Here is a 24514-nt window from a genome sequence, read left to right on the forward strand (position 1 = left end):
GTTGGACTACAAGCCACAGGCTCTTAATCTTGTGTTGGAGCTGACATAAGGGACAGAAAAAATCCTTTTTCTGTTTCAGCAGTTATAATACGACAGTAGAAAAATTACTGGTTTATATTCCTTCACATTGATCTAAACTGTATTTATCCACTCCTGCACAACATTGACTTTTAATGAAGTTTTAGTTCTGTGTGAGAGAAAAACCACCAGTATTCTGCAAGGATTGCTGGAGATTTAGGGTCTTTCATTGTTAATCAGTGTGGAGTCCATTGTAAAGCACAAATTGCACCTATTTTTTTAGGTTAAAACTCAGGATAATCTAGGTTTTAGAGGCAGTACCAGGAGTGTAGCTCAAAGAATACTCTGGCACTGATAAATCCATTTCGATACCAGTCCCTAAGATAAAATTTAAGTGCCTTGCAATGAGGACACAGATAAGCTTGCTGCAAGCTTAGTTGCGTTAGGGAGTCTTAATTCATATTTGTCTCACATAGTTGGTGGAATTCTTTTCTGTGATGAGGTGATAGTGTAATTTCAGAGAGCTATCAAAAGGCTTTACTCAAGCTTAAAAATGCTATCAAGGATAGTGTAGCAGTTACTGAATTACTCATGGTCATGTCTGAACAATTCCAAAAGCAGCAAATAATGTATATTAGTGTGTAAGTGCCCAGTCAGTTGGAAAACATTGTTATGTTAGCAGGCCACTGTAAATTGGGAGAAACGCTGGAGAAATTCTTGACCTGGCACACATTTTAATTTCTTAAATTTATTTTTTACATAAAAGCCAAATACAAGTTGAAAGACTTTGAAAAATTGCTCTAATTCCTCAGGTGATTACTGCGGATCCTTTTGAAATGCATGTCTCAAATTTTCTTTTCAGTAGATATTCCTCTGTGATGATCAATTGCTTAAACTGCACTAAGCCTGTAGGTGATGATTAGGAGGGAAGGATTAAGCAATGTCTGATTCATAATTGGAAAGAACAATCACAGAAAAATAAAATCCTGAAGGCAAATTGCCAAAAGCCACTTAGCTGCTTGACAGCTGTGAATGTTTGGCTCACAGTTTTCCCTCTGGAGTTATATGGGGCATTTAGGCTCTTTAAAGGTTCCTTGGTGATATCATTAAAAGACTACAGACTATTCAGTATGATAAGATCACACTAGTGTGATCACACTATCACACCAGTGTCAGAAAATTAATACTGGAGTTGAGAAAAAAAAAACCAAAATGAGGTTTGTTGGTGGCTGATGCTTTTCTTTCTCATGGGAACCCTACCAAATAAAACGTTGTTGCCCTTCTTGGATTTCATGTGCTTAGCCTACATACTTTGGGCTAAGCTGTTGTTTGTTGGTGCTGCACTGTCAGCCATTTCAGGCTCAATTTAGTATCTTTATGGTGATGTGTGCAGAAAGTCAGTGGCACAGTCTTACCAAATAAATTCTTAACATTGCCCCATGATTTTGTAACATTGCTTATGCAGGTAGGCCTGGGTCTGAGTCCATCCCTCCACATAATAAAGTTATTTTCATAAACTTTCCAAGTTCTGTCTTAAAATCACTTCGGTAAGTTTGTCAGCACTGCTTTTTTGTGAGTCTTTTCCAAACTCTGACCTCTGCTGGTCAGACATCTCTTTCCAATTTTGAGCCTAGATTTATTTCCGAGTTGTGGTTCCTTCAGACACAACGCCCTTTTTTCTCAAATAGCTCCTCTTCTTGTGGGTTCAGTCTCCTAATAAAGGAATATTTATATCCTCTCTCTTTCTTTGTTTGTCAAGGCTAGACAAGAAAATCCTTAATTTTTCTTACTAACCTAAACTCTCATTTCCTCAAATATCCTGTATTGCTTCTCTGTATTTGTATGACAGGAATTTATAGAGTAGTCCTCCTGATACAGTTTTATAAGATCCTTGTACTGTGACATCAATACTTTACTATCACTTTCAGACCACCTTGATGAGAGTGTCTTTTCCACTGCTCTACTGCAGTAGGATTTCACGTAGTCTATGATTTCATGGAAAACTCATGCTGCTTCCAGCTGATACCATGACTCAGAAAAGTCTACCGCCTTTCTTGGGCAGGGTAGCAGATTGGAGTGAATTATCATGAAGTTCAGTACCTGGCACAAAATTGATGCTTTGAGAAGCACAGGTTGCAGTACAAAACTAACCTTGCAGTTTGACAAGCACATAGGTCATTTTGTTATAGGATCTGTAGATTCATAAGTGATAGTAAAGAGTATGGTAAAGGCTGTTACTGTAGATGTAAGTATTTACATTGTATAAACCCATTTTTTGGGCAACTTTATATCTTGGAGCATAGCTGAAATTTGGAATTTAAGCATTCCCTGCTTATGAAAAATGAAGAAGTAAAATCTAAAACAATGACAGTTCTGGCTGAAATCTTGTAAAATGGAATAAAATTTCTATTGCCATTCTTCTATGCAAGCATTGGAGTCGGTGTTATGTGCTCATTTATGTCTGTGCCTCTTTTATGAATTGAAATATGTGCCCATGCTTTGTTTATATCACTGACAAACTTAAGGGAAATGTGAATTCAGTTATTCTGTACAAGTAGAAATTTTTGTGCGGTTTGAGGAAGAGTATACTTGAGCTGATGGGGTAGAGAGGGGTGACCTGTGATGGACAAGAGAAAGAGAAGCAAGCCCAGTAAACATTGTGTGTGTGATTCTGGAAGAAAAGTGTAGAAAAGAGACCTTTATGGCAAGTGACAACTAATGAAGTGGTGTTGCAGCAAACAAAGGAATTACCTGATGTAGTTTTCTCTGCGGTCAGGGAAAGACAACCTACAGATCTTCTTAAAAGAAAAGTGCAGAATTGGTCCTAGCCCTTTCGCTCATTTTCTCTTTGAACTGCTACAACTTGCAGTAGTAAACCTTTGGTTTTGCTGCTCGATCCTGAGTAATGCCGTGACATAGGTCAATCTTTCTATTAAATGAGCTGAACCATATACCTGGCTTAAGATTTTATATTGTTTGTTTACAGCAATGACAGATGGGTATGGATTGGAATGAATAAGAGGAGTCCAGATTCTTTGGGAACCTGGCAATGGAGTGATGACAAACCCGTAAGTTAACTCTTAACCAGGAAATGCCGTGCCCTGATTTGTTTAATCTGGGACTGGATTGAAAGTAAATTGATAAAATATTTTAATTAAAATATGGCAGATCCTTCAACAGTTGAATAATTCATAATTGTGTACTGAAGAGCTGCCATCCAGGCAGATTTCCAATTAAAAACATATCTTTAAGAAGTTTAACCTGATTTCTGTCTCTATTGCATTAAAATATTTTAACAGAAATATAGTAGTAAACATCTTAAGACCTGGTGGAGAGAACAAAATGTCTTCACGCCACGACAGAGGGGGAGGGTTTATCAGTTCATCCACTTTGTCAGACTTTTCCAAAAATATATTCAAAAAAATACTTACTTGCCTGAAATTGTGACTTCTTTCCCTCCCTGCCCTCCCCATAATAAGTATGCAGACTCAAAACTGATCCAGTAACTGCCATTTAACGCATTTTAATAGTGATAAACATAACAGGATCCCAGATTTGAATGGTTATTTCTGGGGATTACCATAGCAAAAATAGTAATAAAGTAATGATTTTTTCGTCCTGTCCATCCTGTAGGTAACTAGTGTTGTTATGCCACTTGATTATGTGGAAGATGAATATGATACAAGAGACTGTGCTGCATTAAAGGTTAGTTTCAAGGTTTTTAGTAACAACATGCATATTTTTACATGGAAGTACGTGGAAAAAATACTTTTGCCAGCCATATACTGAATTTAGGTTGACTGCTGAGATGTTTTCTTTGCATAGGGAAAAAGTTGCTAGTGTTCCCCTGATGTACACCCATTATCAATTTTCTGTTATTCAAGCAGTTTTTTATGAACCAAGCGCTGTGCTAATGACAGTATTTCATAAGACTTCTTTGGAACTGCAAAATATTTTAGTAACAATGCCATTCTCTATTGCATAATGCCATACTATGTAGCTCTTGTATATTACACATAACACTTAAGGGCGTAATGTGGAGTTTAAAACAAAAAAGCAAACAGAGCCCTACCAGTAACTTTTATCATCTAGGTAATTTTTCTGAACTGCAAATTAAGAAAACGTTTGAAACCTGAAGTAGGGGAATGCAGTAGCCAGGGTAGAGAGTGTGTTTGTGTTTGTTGTGTGTATTTCCATGTTTAATTGTGAAATAGACTGTAAATGCTGTGTTTGGTTTCTAATTCAGGCTGTCAGGCTTCTGTTGAATTCCCAATTGTGTTCTTCATTGCTTAATTTAGTGTTGATGGCGTGAGTTGTATAATGGCCTTTTAACTTTTCTGAAGCATCGCGTGACTTTTTATAAGATCATTCCAATACCATCCCTTCTTTGTTAAAAGAATTAATTAGATCCACCTCTGCTTTTAGGATTTATAGAAGGAAAGGGTAGCTGCATCCACTTGCTTCTGTTCACAGCCATTTCCTCTCATTCTCTTCTCCTGGGTTCATGACCCCAGGCTGAGAAGCTGTCAGCTTATTAAGCTACTAAAAATTTTAGACAAGAGGAGAGCAGTTTGAAGGGGACACTGATTATAGTAACTTCCCTACCTCATAGGTATAGACATGTTCTTTCACTAAATAATAAAAAAATTATCCTTACTGGAGAGATCAGCAAGAGTGAATTCAGATTTTAAGTTTAATTGTAAGAAGTAATCTTAAATAAGATTATTTCTGTGCCAGTTCAGGTGTTTTTTTCTTTGCTCAAAAGAAATGCAAATCATTCCAGGGCAACAGGTTGCAACAGATAATTCAGTAATAAGCATCAGTGAGAACCTGTGTGTTACAAAAAACCCAAAGAAACAACATTGCAAGAAGAATCTCTTGTATGTAGACTGACGTTAAGCTGTTTACCTAATTGCTTCACAAGCTTGACTAGATGGAGAGTAATAGTTGAAGAGTTACAGTTGTATCTTCTCATTTTTTGCAAAATATGTTGTGGGACTAACACCACAGTAAAATATTCTGACTTTGCCAAAGTTTAATTTTAAGTTTTAATTACTACAGTTTCATTTCACATTTCAGAGGCCCGTGCCATACTAACTCAGTTCTCTGTTTCTTCTTTTATGCAGACCTCTCAGTTTTCACGGAGATCATTTTGGAGATTATATTTCCATGAAAGCAGAGACCTGGAATTTTACTTCAAGCCTTTTGATTGTGAAGCTAAACTTGAATGGGTCTGCCAGATCACAAAAGGTAAACTGTAGTTACATCCATTTATTCATATAAAAGAGTTTATTATTTATTACCACTGAGTTGTCATTATTGCCCAATAACAGAAATTTTGTGAACAATATTTTATCATTTCCTCTCTGAACTGTCAAGAGGACAGTATGTGAGATGTCTCACCTATGTCACATACAAACAGACATGCACTTAGAATATTCAAAGATGTATCAGAAAATGACCATGAGGAAGGTGCAGTATCACTGCTCCCATATTCTTTCTTGCCCCGTGAAGTGAGAAGCTGCTTCTTATTAGGTAACATGATATAAGCCACCAAGTTGCAGCATTTGTGGACTTTACTTAATCTTTCTTAGTGATATTTGTAACTACATGACCACAGACATCTTGGGTGTACCGTTTGCTTCAACCTTAGGTGAATTAGTCACCTTCTGGTAAAACTAGTGTACTAGCTCCTCATTGTAGTGAGACAGAAGAACGGGAATACAAAAGAATGGCATGGCATATCTGCACAAATCCAGGTTTTTCCATGCAGTATGAAAAGTGTTGTAATCCAGTAGGCTTTTATGTTTTACTTGTTCATTAAATGGTGTTTCAGGGGATGAAACTTTATTCTTGTGGGGAGATAAGGGTAGATATACTACTTTGATGCTTGTATCCTGCTTGGGAGGAAGAAAACTGCAGATTTTTAAGACTGAGGTATGCAAAACTCAATTAGTTTTACATCAGTTTGTTTTAAACTATTAAACCTGTGTATGATTTCCTTCTCCTTTTATTTTTTTCCATCATGTTTACTGACAAGCATGAGTACAATATATCACTTACATTATTGGTGACCACAGTCTTGTTAGACAGTGAACTTGAAGTGACTCTTCCCTTTTTTTCCTCTGGACAGGTAGCACGCCAAAGACACCTGAGTGGTATGTACCAGGTAAATGGACTTTTTACATATTCTTCCGCTATGTGTATATAGTTGTTAATACTCTATATTAGTTTTTTATATATATTAGTTTTGTTGTATTGCTGCTGTAATACCTGTTTGATACCAGCAAAGGTCATGACTGACAGAACTTGGTTCTGAGAGAGCTCAGAATGCAAGAAGGAGTGTTGGCTTTTCCTAGTGTCAAACTGAAATTTCTTATTACATTCAGAAAAAGAAAGGATGAGTTTGTCAGAATTGAGTTCTTATGCATGTGGTATTTCCTCTGCATAGATGAAATTGGAATTCATGGAGCCCCACTTGTTGTTGATGGAGCAGAGCTGTGGTTTGTACCGGATAAAAACTTGAGCTTCCAGGAAGCTATTTTCTACTGCCAAAAAAATGATAGTGATTTAGCCTCTGTGGAGTCTTACCCAAAACTCAGGACAATACTGTCTCAAATAGAAAAGGTAAGGGGGTGTAATCTGTTCAACAGATAACTTATCACTATAGGGACATTTTCTTGCCGATTTTTCCAATATAAGAAAATGTTAATCCTTAATTTCTTTATTTTTCCTGTTGCCCTTAGTAGTTTTTAATTGTACTTAAAAGGAAAGCATGAGTTGAAAGATAATTATTTTAATGTCAGTCTTGTAAAAGAATTTTAAAATTTAAAAGTAGCTTAAAAGCGGGGGGGGGAATGTACCGCCAAATGGAGAGAACGTGTCACAACAGGACCACCACGTAAGCATCCCATTGTCTGCAAATACTTCACTAACAATTGTGCCAGTTCTTAATTTTATGTATGGGACAATACATCATTTTTCACCTGATGAGAGGATTTAACTAGAAATGCATGGTGGTCTGATAGCCTTTACTGTCAGGTGTTTGTGGTGTTCATGGCATGAAAGTACATTATTCTAAGGAATCTTGCCGAAACATTTAAAGTTTCAACGTCTTTGTTACTGTGTTTCTTCAGTGCTACTGCTTGTGAGACACTACTTTGTGAAATTAGGAGCTTGCAAGCTCTCTTCATGAAATTTGTTCTGATGAGAAGTTACCTGGAAGGAGAAATTACAAGGCAGGAGAAATTTGAGGATTTGACCGGCTATACCCCTAGCCTTTTTATGAACGATCTGTTGTTAGGCTATCTGCTGGAAGAACAGAACTATTCTGAGGAAGGGAACGGAGGTCCTGTGGAACCACATCAGCTTTAGGCAGTTTGCAGCTATGTCTTGGTTGTCTGGTAGAGTTCCTGCTATGAATTTTATAGGAAGGTTGTATCTGGCGCACACTTAAGACAGCGCTGTAAGGTTTCCTGTAGCTTTAGCCAGCACGGTGGAAAACGTGGGCTTTCTTCCTAGTAGGTGCAGGGGTCCATCACTTGACATATCAGTCTCGAGCTGTATCCTTTCTTATTGGTGAAGAATAGTAATTCCTGCATGTTTTAGAAGCATTTTAAGTCAAAATTAATTTTGTCATTGATTTATCTTTGGTAGAGTCTGGAGCCCTTTCTCAATAGGTTGTTACATACTGGGGTTTTTGTTCTTTATTTCCACAGTTATCAAACAGCGAACAGAAGTGGTGGCTGAAGTTTATTGACTACGGCTACAGCTATCATTCGCCGTATGTAGAATAATTATGGGATGCTTTATTGTAATCTTTTTTTAATGTGCTTTTTAGGAATATAGTTGCCTAGAACAGATTCCAAAGGAAAATACTTTATCCCCAAATTTGTAAAAGGTTGCTTCCTCTGTATCATCTCAAAGGAGTAAGATAAATAATTTGAACTAAGCTAGAAAAAAAATACAGCATTATTCAGTGACCACTGTTCTCTGCTTTTGTTCACATGTACCTGCATCTCTTCTTGCCATGCTAAACTTAGACCATAGAGTACCTAAAACAGAGAAAGTAGAACTGTGTAGTGCTCAGACAAAGCAAATAGTGGTTAAGATAGTATGTGTGTACGATTAGAAAGTGTGTATATTTCAAAATATTGTTGAAATACTTTAATTAGTTGCCAAATTCTGAGTTCTATTCCCATTACAAGTATTATCAACATAAAAAAATAATTCATAATAACTTAAAAACTGAATTTGTAATCCATTTCTTCTGTGTCTCTTTTGGTGTTTCTAGATGTCAGGCTGTTGGTCTTTGACATCTTAGTCTTGTCATGTGAATCCTTGAAATCTGTGGTCCTCGTAGCTAATGTATTCCATTGATCTTTAAAATGCTTTTATTGGATTTTTAAGCCCACTTCTATGTTCTGTTAATAACCGGGGAACTGAGAAAACAAGTAAAAAAGGTTCTGGAGACAGACAGACAGACACCCCCCCACACACACTCCCCCACCCTGGTCTATTTGCTCAGAGAGTACCTGAGAAATACCTGAGAACAGGGAATGGGAAGTTGGTTTAAGACATCAGTCTTCCAGTTAAGTAATGCCACAGTCTCAGAGAGCTCATAGTATGTATAGCCCCGTAGAGCTGAGATGACTCACAGCGAACTTTGCATTGTGCCGTTCATGGCTGCAGCAAAGGATCATGTGCTTCTAACATGGAAAATTGTTGACTTTCCAAAATACTATAGCAGTATACTGCTGTGAGAACAAAACGGGGCTATTGCCCATTCTCCTGGGCAATAGCCCCTAACTTGTCCTGACAATGTGCGGCACTTGCAGCATGGTGGTAAATAAGCTCCTACCCTCGTTCTGCTCTCCTCAACAAAGTTAATTTGGGCATGGTACGTAACTGAATGAACCTACCACCTATTTGTTTCTAGTCTAGTTTTTCCCCCTCTGTCCTTTCCAGAGTCGTAGGGCATCTAGAAACAGTTCCCAGCCCAAATTTTTGTTTGCACTGGCTCTGTTGCTATCAGAATTTCCACTTGAAGATCACATTGGATTGGAGATTGACTCTGAAATGTTTATTTTCAGTTTACAGTTATTTTCACGCTTCCATGATCGATTCTTGAGAGACTGCTGGTATGTTTCTAGAAAGAACTGGTACAGAGGTAAGGCTGGTTTTATTTTTTTCACACCTCTCTGTCATTATTATATTGGAGAGGGGAAAAAAAAAGTAACTGCTGTACTGCCCAAACTCTTTATGTTGAATGCAAATTGATGTTGAATTAGGAGTGAATGGCTTCTTGATGATAATCTGATTGAATTTTGAATCCTTTATTTCTTCCTCATAGTAGAAGCCATGGTAATATTTCTTAATGACCAGAGGCAAACCTGAATTCAGGTGACAAATTTTTATGGTTGATTATTCTGTTGTTATTTGTTGTATGCTGCTAACCTTTTCTCATACCTATTAACCAAAAGTTGCTCTTGACTAGGAAGCCAGTCCAGTTACTGTAGGAGTCATGTAAAGCAGTACAGGCCAGTTGCTCTTTGTGTGGATGTTAAAGGATTCCTTTTGGCTTTAACGACCTGTAGGTCACACACCCTCTATGCCAGAATATGAGATGAGTCCTCATATTCAAAATCTTATTTCATTATTTTTCTAAAGTTGTCTCTGCCTATATGAAGTGTTACTACTGGAATTAAAGGATCAGACTCCGGATCTTTAGGAATATTATATTGCTGTCTGATATAAATCATACATGTTTGCCTCTTGCTCTGCTGTTACTTTTAATGCTTTAGATTGCATGGTATTTCACTGTGGTTGTGCTGAAAAGGACTTCGCTTCAGATTGGTCTTCGTTTTGTCATGAAGTATGGATGGCAATTAGAGTGATAGGCATTGCCATAACTTTTTTAAAACTTCTCTTTCTGCAGACTACCCAGTTAACTGTAATGTGAAACTGCCCTTCATCTGTGAAAAAAATAATGCCTCCTTACTAGAGAAACATGATCCCAGTTACCGCCCAGTCAGAGGAGGTTGCCCAAAAAGTTGGCGTCAGTTCCGGAATAAGGTACAGAGATAATATAGATGGATCATCCTTACCTATTTTTCACAGTCCAGTAAGCCCGAGTGCCCCAATGAAAGAGGTGTGCAGGTAACCCCTGTGTTCAGGAATGGACTGGGAGGTGGCTTTTGAAAACTATGTATAATGATTAAAATCATCTCCCCCACTTCTCTGTCTCTTATTCAGGATTGATGGTTTCTTAATTTCAGAGCAGTAATTTTCAGGCTTTTTTGCTTTCCCATCACCGCATGTTTAGGTCCAAGAATGTTGGTTGTATTGTCTAATCTTGTGCTCTGCTTTGAAGGAAGAGAAGGATTAGAAAGGGAGAGGATGAGGTTTCTGTGGCAGAAGCATCTTGATTCTCTTGCTGAGTAATCATAGGCAGGCAGCAAGCTAGCAGGCACTCTGCTTCCTAAGTTGCCTTAAGGACTTAACTTAAGAATTAGAAGCAGCTTTTAAGAATGAACCAACAGGTCAGAAGCCTTAATATAGTTCATTTCAGTACTATGTTTTAGGGCAGTCTTCTAAAGTCTTAGTGAGACCGATTCCTGTTATTTGTGCCAACCACTATTCTGTACATAAGAAGGAGAGTGCGTCAAATCTGCACACTACATTGTGCCAAGGTTTGCAAATTTACTTCACGTCATTGCAGAATATAGCTTTTTAGTTCCTACGTAGTTTCTCCCGAAGGTAACGCATTACAATACAGGTTCCTGGCCCAACCCTATGTGACTTTAGAATTCTCATTCTTGGAACAGCATGTGACCCTGATGTAGCCAATTAAAAATTACTGAATTCTAATCCTCGGTGGATGAGGAGTTAGTCAGTGGGACCATTTTATATTTAGCTGTTCTGTTGAATCTAATAAGAAATGCATGCAGCTAGTAACAGTTCCCTTGCTTTCTGAGAAAAATAATTGTATGTTATTGCAGGAATTGAGAAGTGAGATTTTAGGATTGGTTTAAGAACCTTTTCTTACAAGTTATTTCTTAGGAAGCGATGGTATGATGAAAATCGGTTTCATTATGTTTATTTTGCAGTGTTTTCTAAAGATGAAACCCGAATATTTAACATTTAATGCAGCTAATGAAAAGTGTGTAACTTTTGGAGGCTCTCTTCCATCTATCTCAAATCAAGCTGAGCAAGGTATGATGGTGAACTGGGGGAACTTTTAATATGCAGCTTCTCTTCCAAATTGAGTATAGTTCTACTTAAGAACTTGAGCGTAAAATCACTTGGTTATCTACAGGCATACTGGGAGCATTCTAAAAATCCAAGACCAGTTAAAAATGCGTTGTCTGTTGTTGTTTGCATCACTGGAAACATAACATGGAAATGCAGTCAGCAAACATTTGAGCCAGTTCGAAGAGCAGCTTCTCTCTATGAACTTAACCTGTTATAAAAATAAAAAATTGTGAAACCTTGCATTAAGGGTTGAGGATAGAAGGGTCACCACTGAATGAAGTATTCCCATGTTTTGCTTTGCAAGTTAAAACATAACTGAGACTGTAGACTTTGCACTGTGAAAACCACCTTAGGAGCTGCTTCCAGGACAAGCTCAGCTGTCTGTGTGGGAACGAGATGGCAAACACAATGCGCTCTGGAGCACGTAGGACCCTCTGTGTCTGAGGGTGCTGAGCAGCTTAACGTGGCAGTGTGTCTAAACCGACCACCTGCAAGCCTCCAGGACACTGATAGGAGGGTGGCAGGCAGGGGGACTGCAAAACACAAAAAGAGTTGTTCCACCTTTGGGACCTGCCTCTCAGCTGTCATATAAACTACAGTCATTGAGGTAAATGCAACAAGGAAAAAATATGTTCACATTGGCTGAAAGTAATGTTCAGCAATAAACTGCTGAATGAGACAGCTGTATGTGCATCTGTATTCTTGTGGATAGGTAACAGTTTTCTGCAGGTATATCTGAAGTATCTCAGTTGAATTCTACAGTCTGCATATTGTGTGTTTTCTTAAAAGCAAATAACCTCTTGCCAAGTGGAATATGGAAGGTGGACTAGGGAGGCCACTAGTGTACCTGCAGGCAGCAGCTGAATGGTAATTGGGAGGAATAGGGTTGAAACCATACAGGAATATACATGTCTGAGACCTGTGTGGTTTTGGATGCTTTTGAGATTGCAAAAGCATAGCCATTCTGAAATGTTACATAGCACGATCTTGTGTCTGGTTTGGTGCAATATGGAAGTGGTTTTTTTTATTGTTTCTTGTTTGTTTTTCTTTCCCCCTCTGTAGTGGAGGCCACCTCTATGGAAAGAAGGCACAGACCTCTTAAAGAAGCATGCTCCTTTCTGTAGGCTGCTTCTGCTCTTCCCAGTGCTATTAGGAGGCTGGCTAGCTCTGACTTGTAAATCTTCAATGGCTTTGTCTAGCTCAGAAAATAGGCTGAGGCTAGTCTGGCATGTGGTCAGTAGTTAGTGTCAGCAGTGGCTAATTACATAACTTCAATTTGTCTTCCTAATCTAGACAATCTCAGAGGACGCCTTTGGTACCTGGGGGGTTACCAAAACCCATTGTTTCATGCCAGAATGCTCCCTAAGAGGGGTCTGATTTAAGGTTTTCCTGGCTGAATTTTTTTCCCAACTAAACCTGACTTCCTTTGTCTTGTGCTGCTTTCTCTCATGGTGGGGTGGGTAAACTCTGCCAGAATCCAAGAAATGGTTCTAATTTATGGCATATGTCAGTAGGAGAGCAAGATGGGAGATAAGACTTCCTCCATCAAGTCAGGGATGGCAGGAGGGGGCTCTTCTATTATCTCTGCAGGGAGACAACAGATCTTGCAGACCTGTGGAAAAGCAGCTTCTGAAATTCGGATTCAAGTGCAAGAATACACCAAGTAGTGGGCAGAGAAACAGGTTAAATCCACTACCTGCTCCTCAGATGAGAATTTGGAGGACAAATACCAATAGTCTGCTCCTTTCAGAAAAAATGAACGTGAAAGGTGTTATCTTATGGAAGGAAGGGTTGATAAGCACTTGGCAATCATAAAGGGCTGGAAAAATAAAGTTAATACAAATGGGGGTTGCAATATCTTACTTACGTGAAGTGTTTTTTTTCAGATGTACCGTTGTTGTCTGATCCACAATATGCACGTTTACTGTTCTCCCAACAGATTATATAACATCCTTGCTTCCTGGTATGCCAAAAGATATTTGGATTGGTTTGCAGTTTCTGTTCAGCACAAGGGAAAACAAATGGATAGATGAGAGTAGACTGTTGTATAGTAACTTTCATCCACTCCTGACAGGAAGATTAAGGAAAATTCCACTGGATGTAAGTTCTAACTTTTGACTCCTCTTGACTATTGAGTAATGAAGTCTGGAATATTGACGGGGTGGGGGAGCAAAAATATGTAACAGACCATATCCACCAGTTAGTGGTTTTAATTGACAAACAAGGTGACTGACACTAATGGAGTTCCGTTTACCTTTATTTGGATGACAGTTTCTGAAATGAGATATGAAACACTAAAGGGTGAATGAAAAAAGCTGAAACAACTATTTACTGACTCTTCTGGAACTTTTATTTGTCATTTAAAGACTATATGAAAACAGTCATCAAAAAGATGTCAATAATTCTTGGTTCACTTACACTTAGAATGCATCTGTAAACCATTATACGTTGGTATTTTGCTCGCTGCTCTATCCAAGGTGAATCATAATAAATGTAATCAAATCACACCCACAAACAAGATTTATTTTAAGTGTTAAGTCATTTCATTTAATATTCTACCCTATGTTTAACTTGCGGATTCTTTTTGAGTCCAGGCACCTGGTAGTGTTTGTAAAACAGGTAAGCTGTATTGCACAACTCCTTTGAAACTTCTTAAACATGTTCAGACAGCTTGGGTTCTCTTAGCCTCATCTTACTTCACTTTCTCTACACAAGTATGTTTATGCCTTGTTTGAGTCTGATAAGCATATTTCTGGGTTTCAGCTTTTTGATGAAGAATTTAACAATCAGTGTGGTGTAATCCTCAATGATCCCAAATCACAGTATGTTGGAACATGGAATTTCACTGCTTGTGCTGACAGGCATTTCTTGGGTATATGCCAGCGACCTATAGGTAAGTCTGAAAGAGTCAAAATAAATTACAGACAGAGATTGCAGTTAAGATGCGTGTGCCAGGAGACCTTTTAATGCATGTAAATTATTGCACTTGAAGAGCAAGATTCTTGTAGAGACTGAGCAGGTAAATTTTGGAAAAGCAGAGTGTGGAGGGTGATCCTGGGACCTATGTTATCAGCCATTCAGAATTTTCCCTTTCATTTTTCATAGCCCAGTTCAGAGGGGATCTGTTTTCCTGAGAAACTCTGTGTATTTTCAATGGAACCATACTTCAGCAGACAGGCCTTAAATGTTCTTTGGGTATAGAGGTCATGTACATCAAGGGGTGGAACAAGTGATTCCTTTTTTCCTCTGCAGAACTGTGGAAGTGAGAAGCCCTGGGAAGGAATCTCACAATATTTCCATCCTCCTTAAACATATCCTGTGGTTTTTAGTGCTATCAGAATATGAGGTATCATATGCTCTTAACGTTGAAATCTCCCTAGAGCAAACGTTGAGAGCGTACATGGGCATACATGAGTGATAATTTGGAGTCATACAGCTTTCCCTAGCTTTTTACAGATCTGTTGGTGTGAGTGGGTTTTCTTAATCCAAACTAAAAATAATACTCAGGTGGGTTGGTCGACACCAATTTCTGGCATCAGATCAAACGCATATAGCAATTATACACATTTAATTACTGCCATGGGCTAATGTTCAGCATACCCACTTCTGAATGTGTTCTGTTGTGTAAATAATCTTTTTAAGTAACTGCCATGCTATCTTAAAAAAACAAGAACAGGTGTGCAAAACATCCAAGAATATGCCCACCTTCTTCATTCTCAAATAGGCAGAGAGATTTTCCTGCCCCCTTGGCCTCCACCCTATTTAACACAAAAAATCATCTTTATTTCAGTGCCAAATACTTCAGAAATTCCAAGTGTCCAGATTAGAAGTCTGGATGGAAAAGATGTAGTCATAAAATTGGAAAAGGGGATTTTTATTAATAGGAGGTTGACAATATATCTGTGTAGATTGATACAATTAATCTGGACTGACTAAAATACTAAGGACTTCTTCCAAGCCACAGCTGTAGAAGGTGTAGTGAGAAAGGTTTGTGGACTGCCTGAGAATGTGTCCTGGTATGGTATTGTCTTGTATTATCCTTGTATTAGGGATCTAACGATAATTCAGATTGGAAGGGTCCTCAGCAAGTTGCAGGGACAGCTGTGAGAGAGTCCAGGTTACCTAGGGCTTTATCCTAGGGAAAAAGATGATTCAGGTTCCTTGGAAATCTTGGCATGATTGTGATTTGTAGACCTTCTTGAGACCTTAATCAACAGTAATTACTTCTTTCAGAAATGGGCATTTTCCTTACTACTTTGTTTCCAGTTTGGTACCCCTTGCTGTGTGATGGCACCCTTGGTTCCATGGTTCTTTTTTGTAGCTGTTTACTAAGTGAAGGCATTTGGCAGCAGGCACAAACCACTTCAAACAATCTGTTTCACTCTTGACACTTCTCTAATCTATTGAAAGCTGTAAATTGCATATCAGTATCAGATTAATACTATGTTTGTCACCTTGTATTTTGGAAAATGGCCCTGTCAGCCTAAAAATCAGCCATTTATATCCTGTTATTTATAGAGTGATTGGTATTTTATTTTTTTTCTCTCTCTCTGTGAGCCTTCTTCTGCTTCAGGTATTTTACATGCCAGGTTTTTTCTCCCTTTTGGAGAGCCAGTTTATTTTTGGTTGTGTATAAAATTTTGGGGGTTACCAGGTGCTTTAACCTAGCACCCATGGGAATGTTTGCATCTTTTATTAACTGCAGTTGCTATGCATTGCTGAGCTGCATGCCTCAGTATGATGCCGATAACTGTGATAACACTCAATGCTTAGAGCACAAATAGTGAGTTATACCCCTCCCTATGCAACGTGGATTTTCTGCAATTAGTTAAGCACATGTGGAGGCAAAATCAATTCCCGCTGTACCCATGGATGGCAGTAAGGAATTCTGGGACGGTGCTGTACACTATAAGATCTGCATAGACAGGTTTTGTGGCCCATTAGATTTGCATAAGCATAAATCCACAGGCTCCACGGAGATAAATGAGTCAAGTTGCTATATTGCAGCAGAGAGCAGTCGCTCTCCCCTTCATGTATTTAATTACAATCATAGAGTATGCTTCTAATTCAATAAATAGAATTCTTAACATTATTTATCAGTTAGTTAAAAACAGAAAATATAAAAAGGTGTGAACCTGAATTGAGAGAAAGGTACATAAAAATAGATTGGCTGAAAATAATCCTTATTATTTTTTCTCTTATATAATTTCTATTTAATGTGTCAAATGTATTTGCTTCTAACTATAATTATTAGCATAATCTACTGTCTAAGAATTTATGCCCAGTGATAGGACGAGGGGCAATGGGCACAAACTGCAGCACAGGAAGTTCCACCTCAGCATGAGGAAAAACTTCTTCACTGTGAGGGTGATGGAGCACTGGAACGGGCTTCCCAGAGAGGTTGTGGAGTCTCCTTCTGTGGAGACCTTCAAAACCCAACTGGACGCGTTCCCGTGCAACCTGCCCTGGGTGATCCTGCCTTGGCAGGGGGGTTGGACCAGATGATCTTCAGAGGTCCCTTCCAACCCCTACCGTTCTGTGATTTCTGTGATTTTTTTTTTTTTTTTTTTCCCCAGTGGGAATTGAAACAGGTTTTTATGTTTGTTACAGAGAAATTGGGAGTTTAAAATGTATTCCAGTGTTTAACCACCGTTTAACTGGATTTCTTTCTTTTGTATAGGAACTGCTGATAACCAAACAGAGCAAGTCCTTAATGAAACATTGAGCTATCAAAATGTTCAATACATGGTAATTCCGAAGAATTTGTCCTGGAATGATGCAATGGCTGCGTGCATAAATAACAAGATGCAGCTGGTTAGCATCACAGATCAGTTCCAGCAGGCTTTTCTCGCTGTTCAGGCTGCCCTTCGTAATTACCCACTGTGGATTGGACTCTTCAGCAGAGATGTAAGTTTTATTTTCCCCTCAGACTGTGGCTTAGGGTAATTTTCAGAGTTGTGTGAAATAGAAACTGAGATAAAGAAAAGCAATGAAAAATTAATTTCTGGGGTAGCTGTTTTCTTTTAGGGATAACAGTCTGGAGGGTCTCAAGATTAATATTCTAATTCTTCAGTTCTCTAAGTTACATAGTTGTTGAACTCCACTGGACAGATTGATGATGAGACGACAATTCTTTTAAAAGATTATAGGGTGAAGGGATGTAGTGTAGGGTGGCAGCAACATAGATCACGGAGTCATCTTTGTCTGTTTTGTTAACAAATGAGTAATTAGTGTTGCCATCTAATGTCACTGCCACTGTTTACAGTACCACTCTAGAAAGACAATCCAAAATCTGCTTTAAAAGGGAGAAACTAGAACTGGCAAATAAAATCCAAAATGAATCATTGAACACTTCTGGAGATACATTTCTAAAGCTTAACTTAGATTCTGTTGTTACTTCATGTTATCTGTGCCTGTGTTTTGAGTTAGAGGGAGTCATCCCTGAGACAGGTTAGTGGGGTTTTCATTTTTTCTTCTGTTTGTTTTGTCTTTGGAAAAGTTGATGCAGGAGGTACCACTTTGCCATTATTAATAGCCAGAGGACCTCTTGAAGATCTTCACTGTGGATCAAGAGCTTTCTCAGCTGTTAATGAAATGGTTTGGGCTTGCTTGCAGAGTTTATCTTTTTTGTCAAGCACATGACTCTTGAAATTGCAAGAAAAAAAGTTAAAATTTATTTGGGAAGTGCCTTACCTACAAAGGTTAATGGTGCTCACTCAGCATCTGTGGTGTTATGATCTTCCTCTGTCAGTAATGGTCTACTGAGTCTTGTAGGCAAAGTGGGGGCGGGAGGGGAATAGAAATTTGAGTATATACTTTATGAAGAATACTTTTAAAAGAAAGTAGGCATTTAATCTTAGTGAACATGGGTAAACCAGAATGACCTATTTTCCCTCCTCCTTGAATCTTTATCTGTAAGTGAAGATCAAATTATTCATTTTGCTGCATATGACTCAGGCATGCACTAGCTTTTCACTATTGCAACGCTTTGTTATTTGGGCACGATTAAAAAGTCACATGAAAGGAAATTATAATGAAATGGGTCAACAGAACTTGTTACTCCAGTGCTGGAATCATAGACACAAAAGAAAGATACAAGATAAATTGAATTACAAAGCAGCAGGGGGATTTCCTGAAGAAAACTTTAAAATGTAGGATTCTTAGAGGATAGCACCCACACTTGTTGTATGTGGGTTTTTTCTTAATGCCTCCTGCATCCTCCAGGGCAGGAACGCATCTGATTTATTAAATCAGTTAAGTATTTATATATTGCTTTCAGTTTGGAGTAACTGAGACTGGGCCTTATTCTCAGATACTATCCGTTTTCCAAGACCAGATAATTATATCCACCACTGATTTACAGGTGCAAATTATGCAATTTCAACATCTCATTGCCAGGCCTTCCTCTGTAAGCATGGTAGTTAAACATCACCATTTGATAATTTGCTGTCCACTTCAGCTAATTCATATTTTTGCAACTCCAAAACTTAAAATAGCAAAACTTGTTGTATTGTGAGCGGCAGATCAGATCACAAGGGCAGTAGAACATTTATAGTTCTCACCAGAGACACTGTAAGTGTCTAGCCAATGTAAATATATTATCATGTCATTATCTGTACCTAATATTTATTACTGTGTAAGCTCATCCCTTTTACTTATACAATGCTAGAGTGGAAAACATTATGGCTGGCTGGATGGGAAACATGTTAGTTTTAGTCGCTGGTCTGAAGATGATGAAGAAACAAGTGAAGAATGTGTATTTTTGGATACGGATGGCTTCTGGAAAACATCTGACTGTTCCTCTGAAAATCGAGGTGCTATTTGCTATGCATCAGAAAGTATGTATCCTAGCATAATATTTATAAAAGCTCATTTTTGTTTTATTGCGAAGCATATTTGATAATTCCAGATTTTAACTTCAAAATTACAACCTTTTTTTTAACTTACATTTCCTCAGACAGGCTGATTCGCATGCCAGGAAAAAAAGAAACAAACTTCAAATAGGGGGGCATGCACCTATTGGTCTTATTCCACATGTTCCTTACAAATGAGTTTGGCATGGGTGCATTGGGCCAGAGTGTACCCTTCATATTGCCAACTGATTCTACCTTTGCACTGGTTCTGTAAGATTGTTGCATACGACTCTCTCCTGCTTGCATGTGGGAGAAGATTCAACTACCTCTGTACTATTTACATCTTAATATTGGGACCTTTTGAAGTCTCTTCAGACGTGGAAAGTCTATGCAGGAGGAGGTACATGACTACATGGAGAATAAAGATAGCAGGTAGACACTGAGTTGGAAGGTGTAAATTAAACTCATCTGCAGTTCACAAAACCCTTCTAAATATATACCAATTATAGCAAGACAGATGGGGATATAGCAGGACATCTTTTTTGGGGGGATACATATGTAGCACGGCCCTTTGCTGAAAAATAAAAAAGATCTTGCTGAGAACTTATCACAGATTTCTTCCCTATGAGACCACTCTAATTTTTTTTTCGTTTTTTTCTTTGAGGGGACACAGTTAAGCCATTGTACATACTGAGTCACAGTAAAGTGTATACTTGGCATTATGACATCCTTAACTATTTTGTGCTTTCAATCTAAGCAGCTGCAGGAAGAGTCCTTCTCACTCCTCAAATACTAGATAAAGCCACAGAATTAAGATGTGTTGTCAGCTATGAAGTAGCTTATTTGTTATTGTGATCTGCCTTCATACAAGAGGCAATAAGAGCTTTTAGTTATTGGCCCACGCTTACCATTTTTACGTAGGGATTTTATTCTTAAACCTATATAACATAACGATTCTGAAAAGTTGTTATCATCTGTATTCTTCGATAACGCTTACTGCTGGTTTTGTTACTTTAAAAAAATCACCATCATGAGGAAACTGCAAGCAATAGTGTATTACATGTTTAGAGGATGGCAGTTAATTTGTCTTGCATGGTTTAAAATGGTACCTGAAAGTGGTTTGTGGTGTGTCAGGTTAAGTGTTGTTATTAATAAGCGATGTCCTGAATGTCTTCTTTCCTTCCCCTTAGAGAAGATTGAAAAAGAACCCGTTACACAAGTTAAGTGCCCACATAAGATTAAAAATACACCCTGGATATCATTTAGAAACAATTGTTACACTTTTATGATAACAAAAAATAGATGGAGAGAACTGAAGTCTCAAGAAGCTCATCATTTATGCAAGAAAATGAGTAAGTACTTTGTCATATTACAGGCATTTATGGACTTACATCAGCTTGAGGAAGGTGAGTTTTAGATCTGAGTCACTGTCTTAAAATGACAGCAAAGTGAGTGTTGGGAAAGGTGGTGGCGTGTGTTGCGCTGCCTCATGCTCTTTGCCCTTGCACTGCTCTGATAAAAAGTGCCAGAGCGTGGGTAGGAGAGTTTGAGAGAGAGAGATGGCTAGGAATTATTAAATTCTGAGATCCCTGAAAAACTGGAAACTTGGGGGGGCGCGTGTTAATCTTTGTAATATGCAAATTTTAAACAGCTTGGGTAATTGTCATCCTCTTGGCAGCATTCTGGCTTTACAGTCACATTTACTTCCTTGCTGTGTGGAACACTTAGGTGAACAAAGTAAACAGACTGAGAATAGTCCAATTCAGAAAAGCATGTGGGCTTTTCCTGTCCATCCTGATCAAAGTACAAGCTTAGGAACAGCTTCCCTCTTCTAGCAAACCATTGCCAATGGCACTTCAGGCATGCATCTTTCCAGAAACTCTTTTTATTTTTCATGAATTGATTTCAATTCAGTCTTTTACTTAATACTGTTTCCCTACTAGGCAGTTCAAGAAAATCAGGAAAGATTGCCGATATTTTATGTTCTATGCAGAGAAGTTTTACTACATACAACTTGACAGTAGGACTCACAAATATCTCTGGAGCTAATGTCTTTCACTTATCCAGAAAACCAGGGGAAGCACTGTTGATAATACCTTTGAAAATTGTTTTCACACTGTTCGTTTAGTTATTATGTTATAAAGGTCTATCCGTTACACATTCTCGACCTATCTGTAATAATTATTAACAATAATAAATTAAATTTTTTTTCTGTTTTGTAACTGAAAGGTGAATTTGTAAGAAAGTAATTTTAAAAAATTTTCAACAGACCCAGAAGCATTTGTTTTGAGTGTTCGAGATGAAGAAGAGAATAACTTCGTTACTGAGCAGCTTCGTTCATTCAGCGGTCTGGCTATGTGGGTCTGGCTGGGTGTGATTTATGACGACAGTGGTAAGTTTTAAGGGTTTTTTTTCTTAATAACTGGATTGGAGACTAAGTTTGCAGCATTAAGTGCCTGTTTCTTGCATGTTTCAGTATACAACTAAAGTAAAACTGAATGCAAACCTATGATGATGCTTTATATTTGTATTTATCTTCTAGAAGAAAATAACGACATGCTTTCTGTTTGAGTGATAATTGGATCCAGTATGTTCTGTTTAGTCTAGATTTGATTTCCCTGGAAAGCAGAACTTAAAAGGGCCTGGATGAGTAATATTAACATATTTAGCATTGTATATGGAACTGATTTACAGTAACTTAGAGTATCACTGCATTTTTTCCGAAGAGAATATCTGTTAAAGTCATTAACATATTGAAAGTTAAATGGTATTTGTACACATAATGCCAATGTTTTAATAAATACGCAATGTTTTCCACAGACAAAGTTCTCAAGTGGTATGATGAAACTCATCTGACTTACAATAACTGGAGGCTGGGAAGACCTAACATAAAGAAGAACAGTTTTTTTGCTGGTGTGAATCTTGACGGCTTTTGGGATATTTATAATTATTCTCAAAGTTGGCATGCTCATCACTATAATGTGTACAGTATTCTCGCCTGTAAAATCGAAAGGGGTAAGTAGTAGAGAAGATTTATGTCTCATATTGGAGTGTTGGATGAGGGTCATAATTTAAGTCTTAGTTCTGCAGTACCTGCTATATAAGGCTTTGGTTTTGCTCCCCGTGAAACGCATGGCACAGCTGTCATGGGCTTCTGGGGTTATATCGTCAGTCTGTGCATCACAGCTATAATACTCTGATCAGGAGAAATGTGTTTGCTGTACTTCTCTGTCAACTACTCGTAATGTTCAAAGCAGCAAAAGATAACTTAAGTGGCTTTAATTCTTGAGTTACATTGGTGTAGATGGATTTTAATGCTCTCTATACGTTCCTAGTAACATGAATGAAGTGCACAGAACTTGTTGTCATCCTATTCTTTGAAATAGGACCCCAGGAGCACAAGCCTCCATTGCCTGACTCTATTCCACATGGAAACAGAACATACAGGATCCTTCAGAAAAAGTTAACGTGGTATGAGGCATTGAGAGAATGCAAACAAAATAGCAGTGATTTAGCAAGTGTACACAGTGAATCACAACAGTTGTTTCTAGAAGATATTGTCAAGCAGGATGGCTATCCTCTGTGGCTTGGGTTGTCAGTTCATGATGTAAGTATATACTGTTGGTGATGTCAGTAACAGAGCTTGTAAATAACTTTCTGCACAGGATATGAAATGTTTTCTGATGCTTTTTTCCAGTTTTTTGGAATGTCTATTCCATGTATTAAATAACCTACTTTTTCAGCCCTGTGTAACGTATGTTAAGTATGTTGAATTTTAGTGTATGTAGCCGCACTAAGATATTTTTCCAAATCCTTGACATTTTAAAATAATACAATTATTGTATTATTATTATTATTATTATAATCATTCCTTGCAGCACAAGGAAGCACAATTTGCAATGCTACCTTTAGAGGCTCCAGATTTTATGACTCTCTAGGATCAGATTCCATTCGCAAATACCATCAGACGGGGCTGTGTGGAGCCTGCTTAGTCCAGGTCAGGGCTGGCTTCTCCAAGGAACTGGAGCTCCAGCAAAGTTACACATCCCTTCTCCCAGGAGACATAGCAAGAGGCAACTGCAGATCATTTTTCTCCTCTGTCTGCTTAACCTAGGAGCCAAAACCTGTGGCCCTGACCCTGCTCCGCACACCGATTGCCAGACCTGGTCATGGTAGTTAATTGGCAGGAATACCCCCCTGCAGAGGTGTATGATTTCTGTGCCTACCTTTGCTACCTCTGCCTGTCCTTCGGTCTGAGTGGGTCCCTCCACTTCTCACATCTGACTCTTCGTCGTCATGGGTTCCAGCAGGTGTATCTGAAGTAGGAGCCAGCACAGCAGACCGTTCCCAAGCTGCCCAGCTGGGAATGGCTCACTGGGGCCATCTTGACAGTTTAGCAGTTTGAAACACATCTAATAACGATCATAGCAAGGAAGAGAGACTGCTTAAATGACACAGAAGGATGAAATTAAGTAAAATGTTCACCATAGAATAAAACAAGGCACACTGCAGGTTTAAACTTAGAAACGTGCCGCACTTTCTCAGTTCCCACAAATAATCCTGGATTTCTATGTTAAGAATTGATTGGAAAATGTGAACTATGTTGTACACTTATTTAGTATGGATTTGGAAAATGAGGCCACCTGCACGTTAATTTATCATTCTACAAGGTATAAATATTGCTACATGACTTACTAATGACTGTCAAGACTTAAACCACAACCATGTGGTTTAAAAGCTGTGGTTTAAAAGTTGTGGGTTTTTTCCTTTAATTAGGGAAGTAAAGCTAATTTTGAATGGTCAGATGGAAGCGACTCTGACTACTATCCTTGGGAATTAGAAAACTCAAATACTACTGGGAACTGTGTTCTGTTGGATACTAAAGGATCTTGGAACCGTACAAAATGTACAAATGTTGCTGAAGGCGCCATTTGCTACAGCCCTCCAAACAGTAAGTGTTATTTTTAATGTTTTGTTTAGTTGCCTTATGTAGTCTATCTTTAGATGTTGTATTTAGAACTAGAAATGAAGGCTGAAACACTGCACATGATTGCCTCTTTAAGATGAGTTGTCTCTCAGGAATGATAAAACACTTAAGGGAGATTAATTCTGTCCATTCCAGTGGTGGAAATCTAAAACAACCCTGCTCGCTTTTTGATCACCTGTGATACGAATATTGAACTGTGTGTATCTTTTCTGAATCAAAATTGTTATCAAACACATACAAGAAACTTCAAAACCCCCTAAAAGGCAAGAAAAAAGTCATTCCTAAGACTCTGGGACTTTTCTTATGCTTATTTTTAAATAAATTAATCTATGACACATGAAGAAGGAATGTAAGTTAATTGAATCATGGTTATTGGTAGGAGAGTAGGCCTTGTTAATACTCA

General features: G+C 38.2%; 1 protein-coding gene across 1 annotated transcript in view; it reads left to right on the forward strand.

Annotated features, from left to right (window-relative positions):
• The window catches only part of LY75 (lymphocyte antigen 75), a gene marked incomplete at its 5' end in the record, with an annotated part of 42876 nt that overhangs the window by 14712 nt on the left and 3650 nt on the right, over window positions 1-24514 (forward strand). Inside the window, 18 exons of the mRNA XM_010293749.1 lie at window positions 3005-3086; window positions 3652-3723; window positions 5145-5268; window positions 6152-6187; window positions 6470-6645; window positions 7737-7801; window positions 9111-9187; window positions 9956-10092; window positions 11127-11232; window positions 13211-13371; window positions 14035-14164; window positions 16946-17178; window positions 18941-19109; window positions 20315-20476; window positions 21394-21516; window positions 21945-22139; window positions 22511-22731; window positions 23901-24075. Of these exons, the coding sequence (XP_010292051.1) occupies window positions 3005-3086; window positions 3652-3723; window positions 5145-5268; window positions 6152-6187; window positions 6470-6645; window positions 7737-7801; window positions 9111-9187; window positions 9956-10092; window positions 11127-11232; window positions 13211-13371; window positions 14035-14164; window positions 16946-17178; window positions 18941-19109; window positions 20315-20476; window positions 21394-21516; window positions 21945-22139; window positions 22511-22731; window positions 23901-24075 (2444 nt within the window). The remainder of the gene's footprint in view (window positions 1-3004; window positions 3087-3651; window positions 3724-5144; window positions 5269-6151; window positions 6188-6469; window positions 6646-7736; window positions 7802-9110; window positions 9188-9955; window positions 10093-11126; window positions 11233-13210; window positions 13372-14034; window positions 14165-16945; window positions 17179-18940; window positions 19110-20314; window positions 20477-21393; window positions 21517-21944; window positions 22140-22510; window positions 22732-23900; window positions 24076-24514) is intronic.

Source organism: Phaethon lepturus, unplaced genomic scaffold (genome assembly GCF_000687285.1).
Source record: "Phaethon lepturus isolate BGI_N335 unplaced genomic scaffold, ASM68728v1 scaffold48238, whole genome shotgun sequence".
Lineage (NCBI taxonomy): Eukaryota > Metazoa > Chordata > Aves > Phaethontiformes > Phaethontidae > Phaethon > Phaethon lepturus.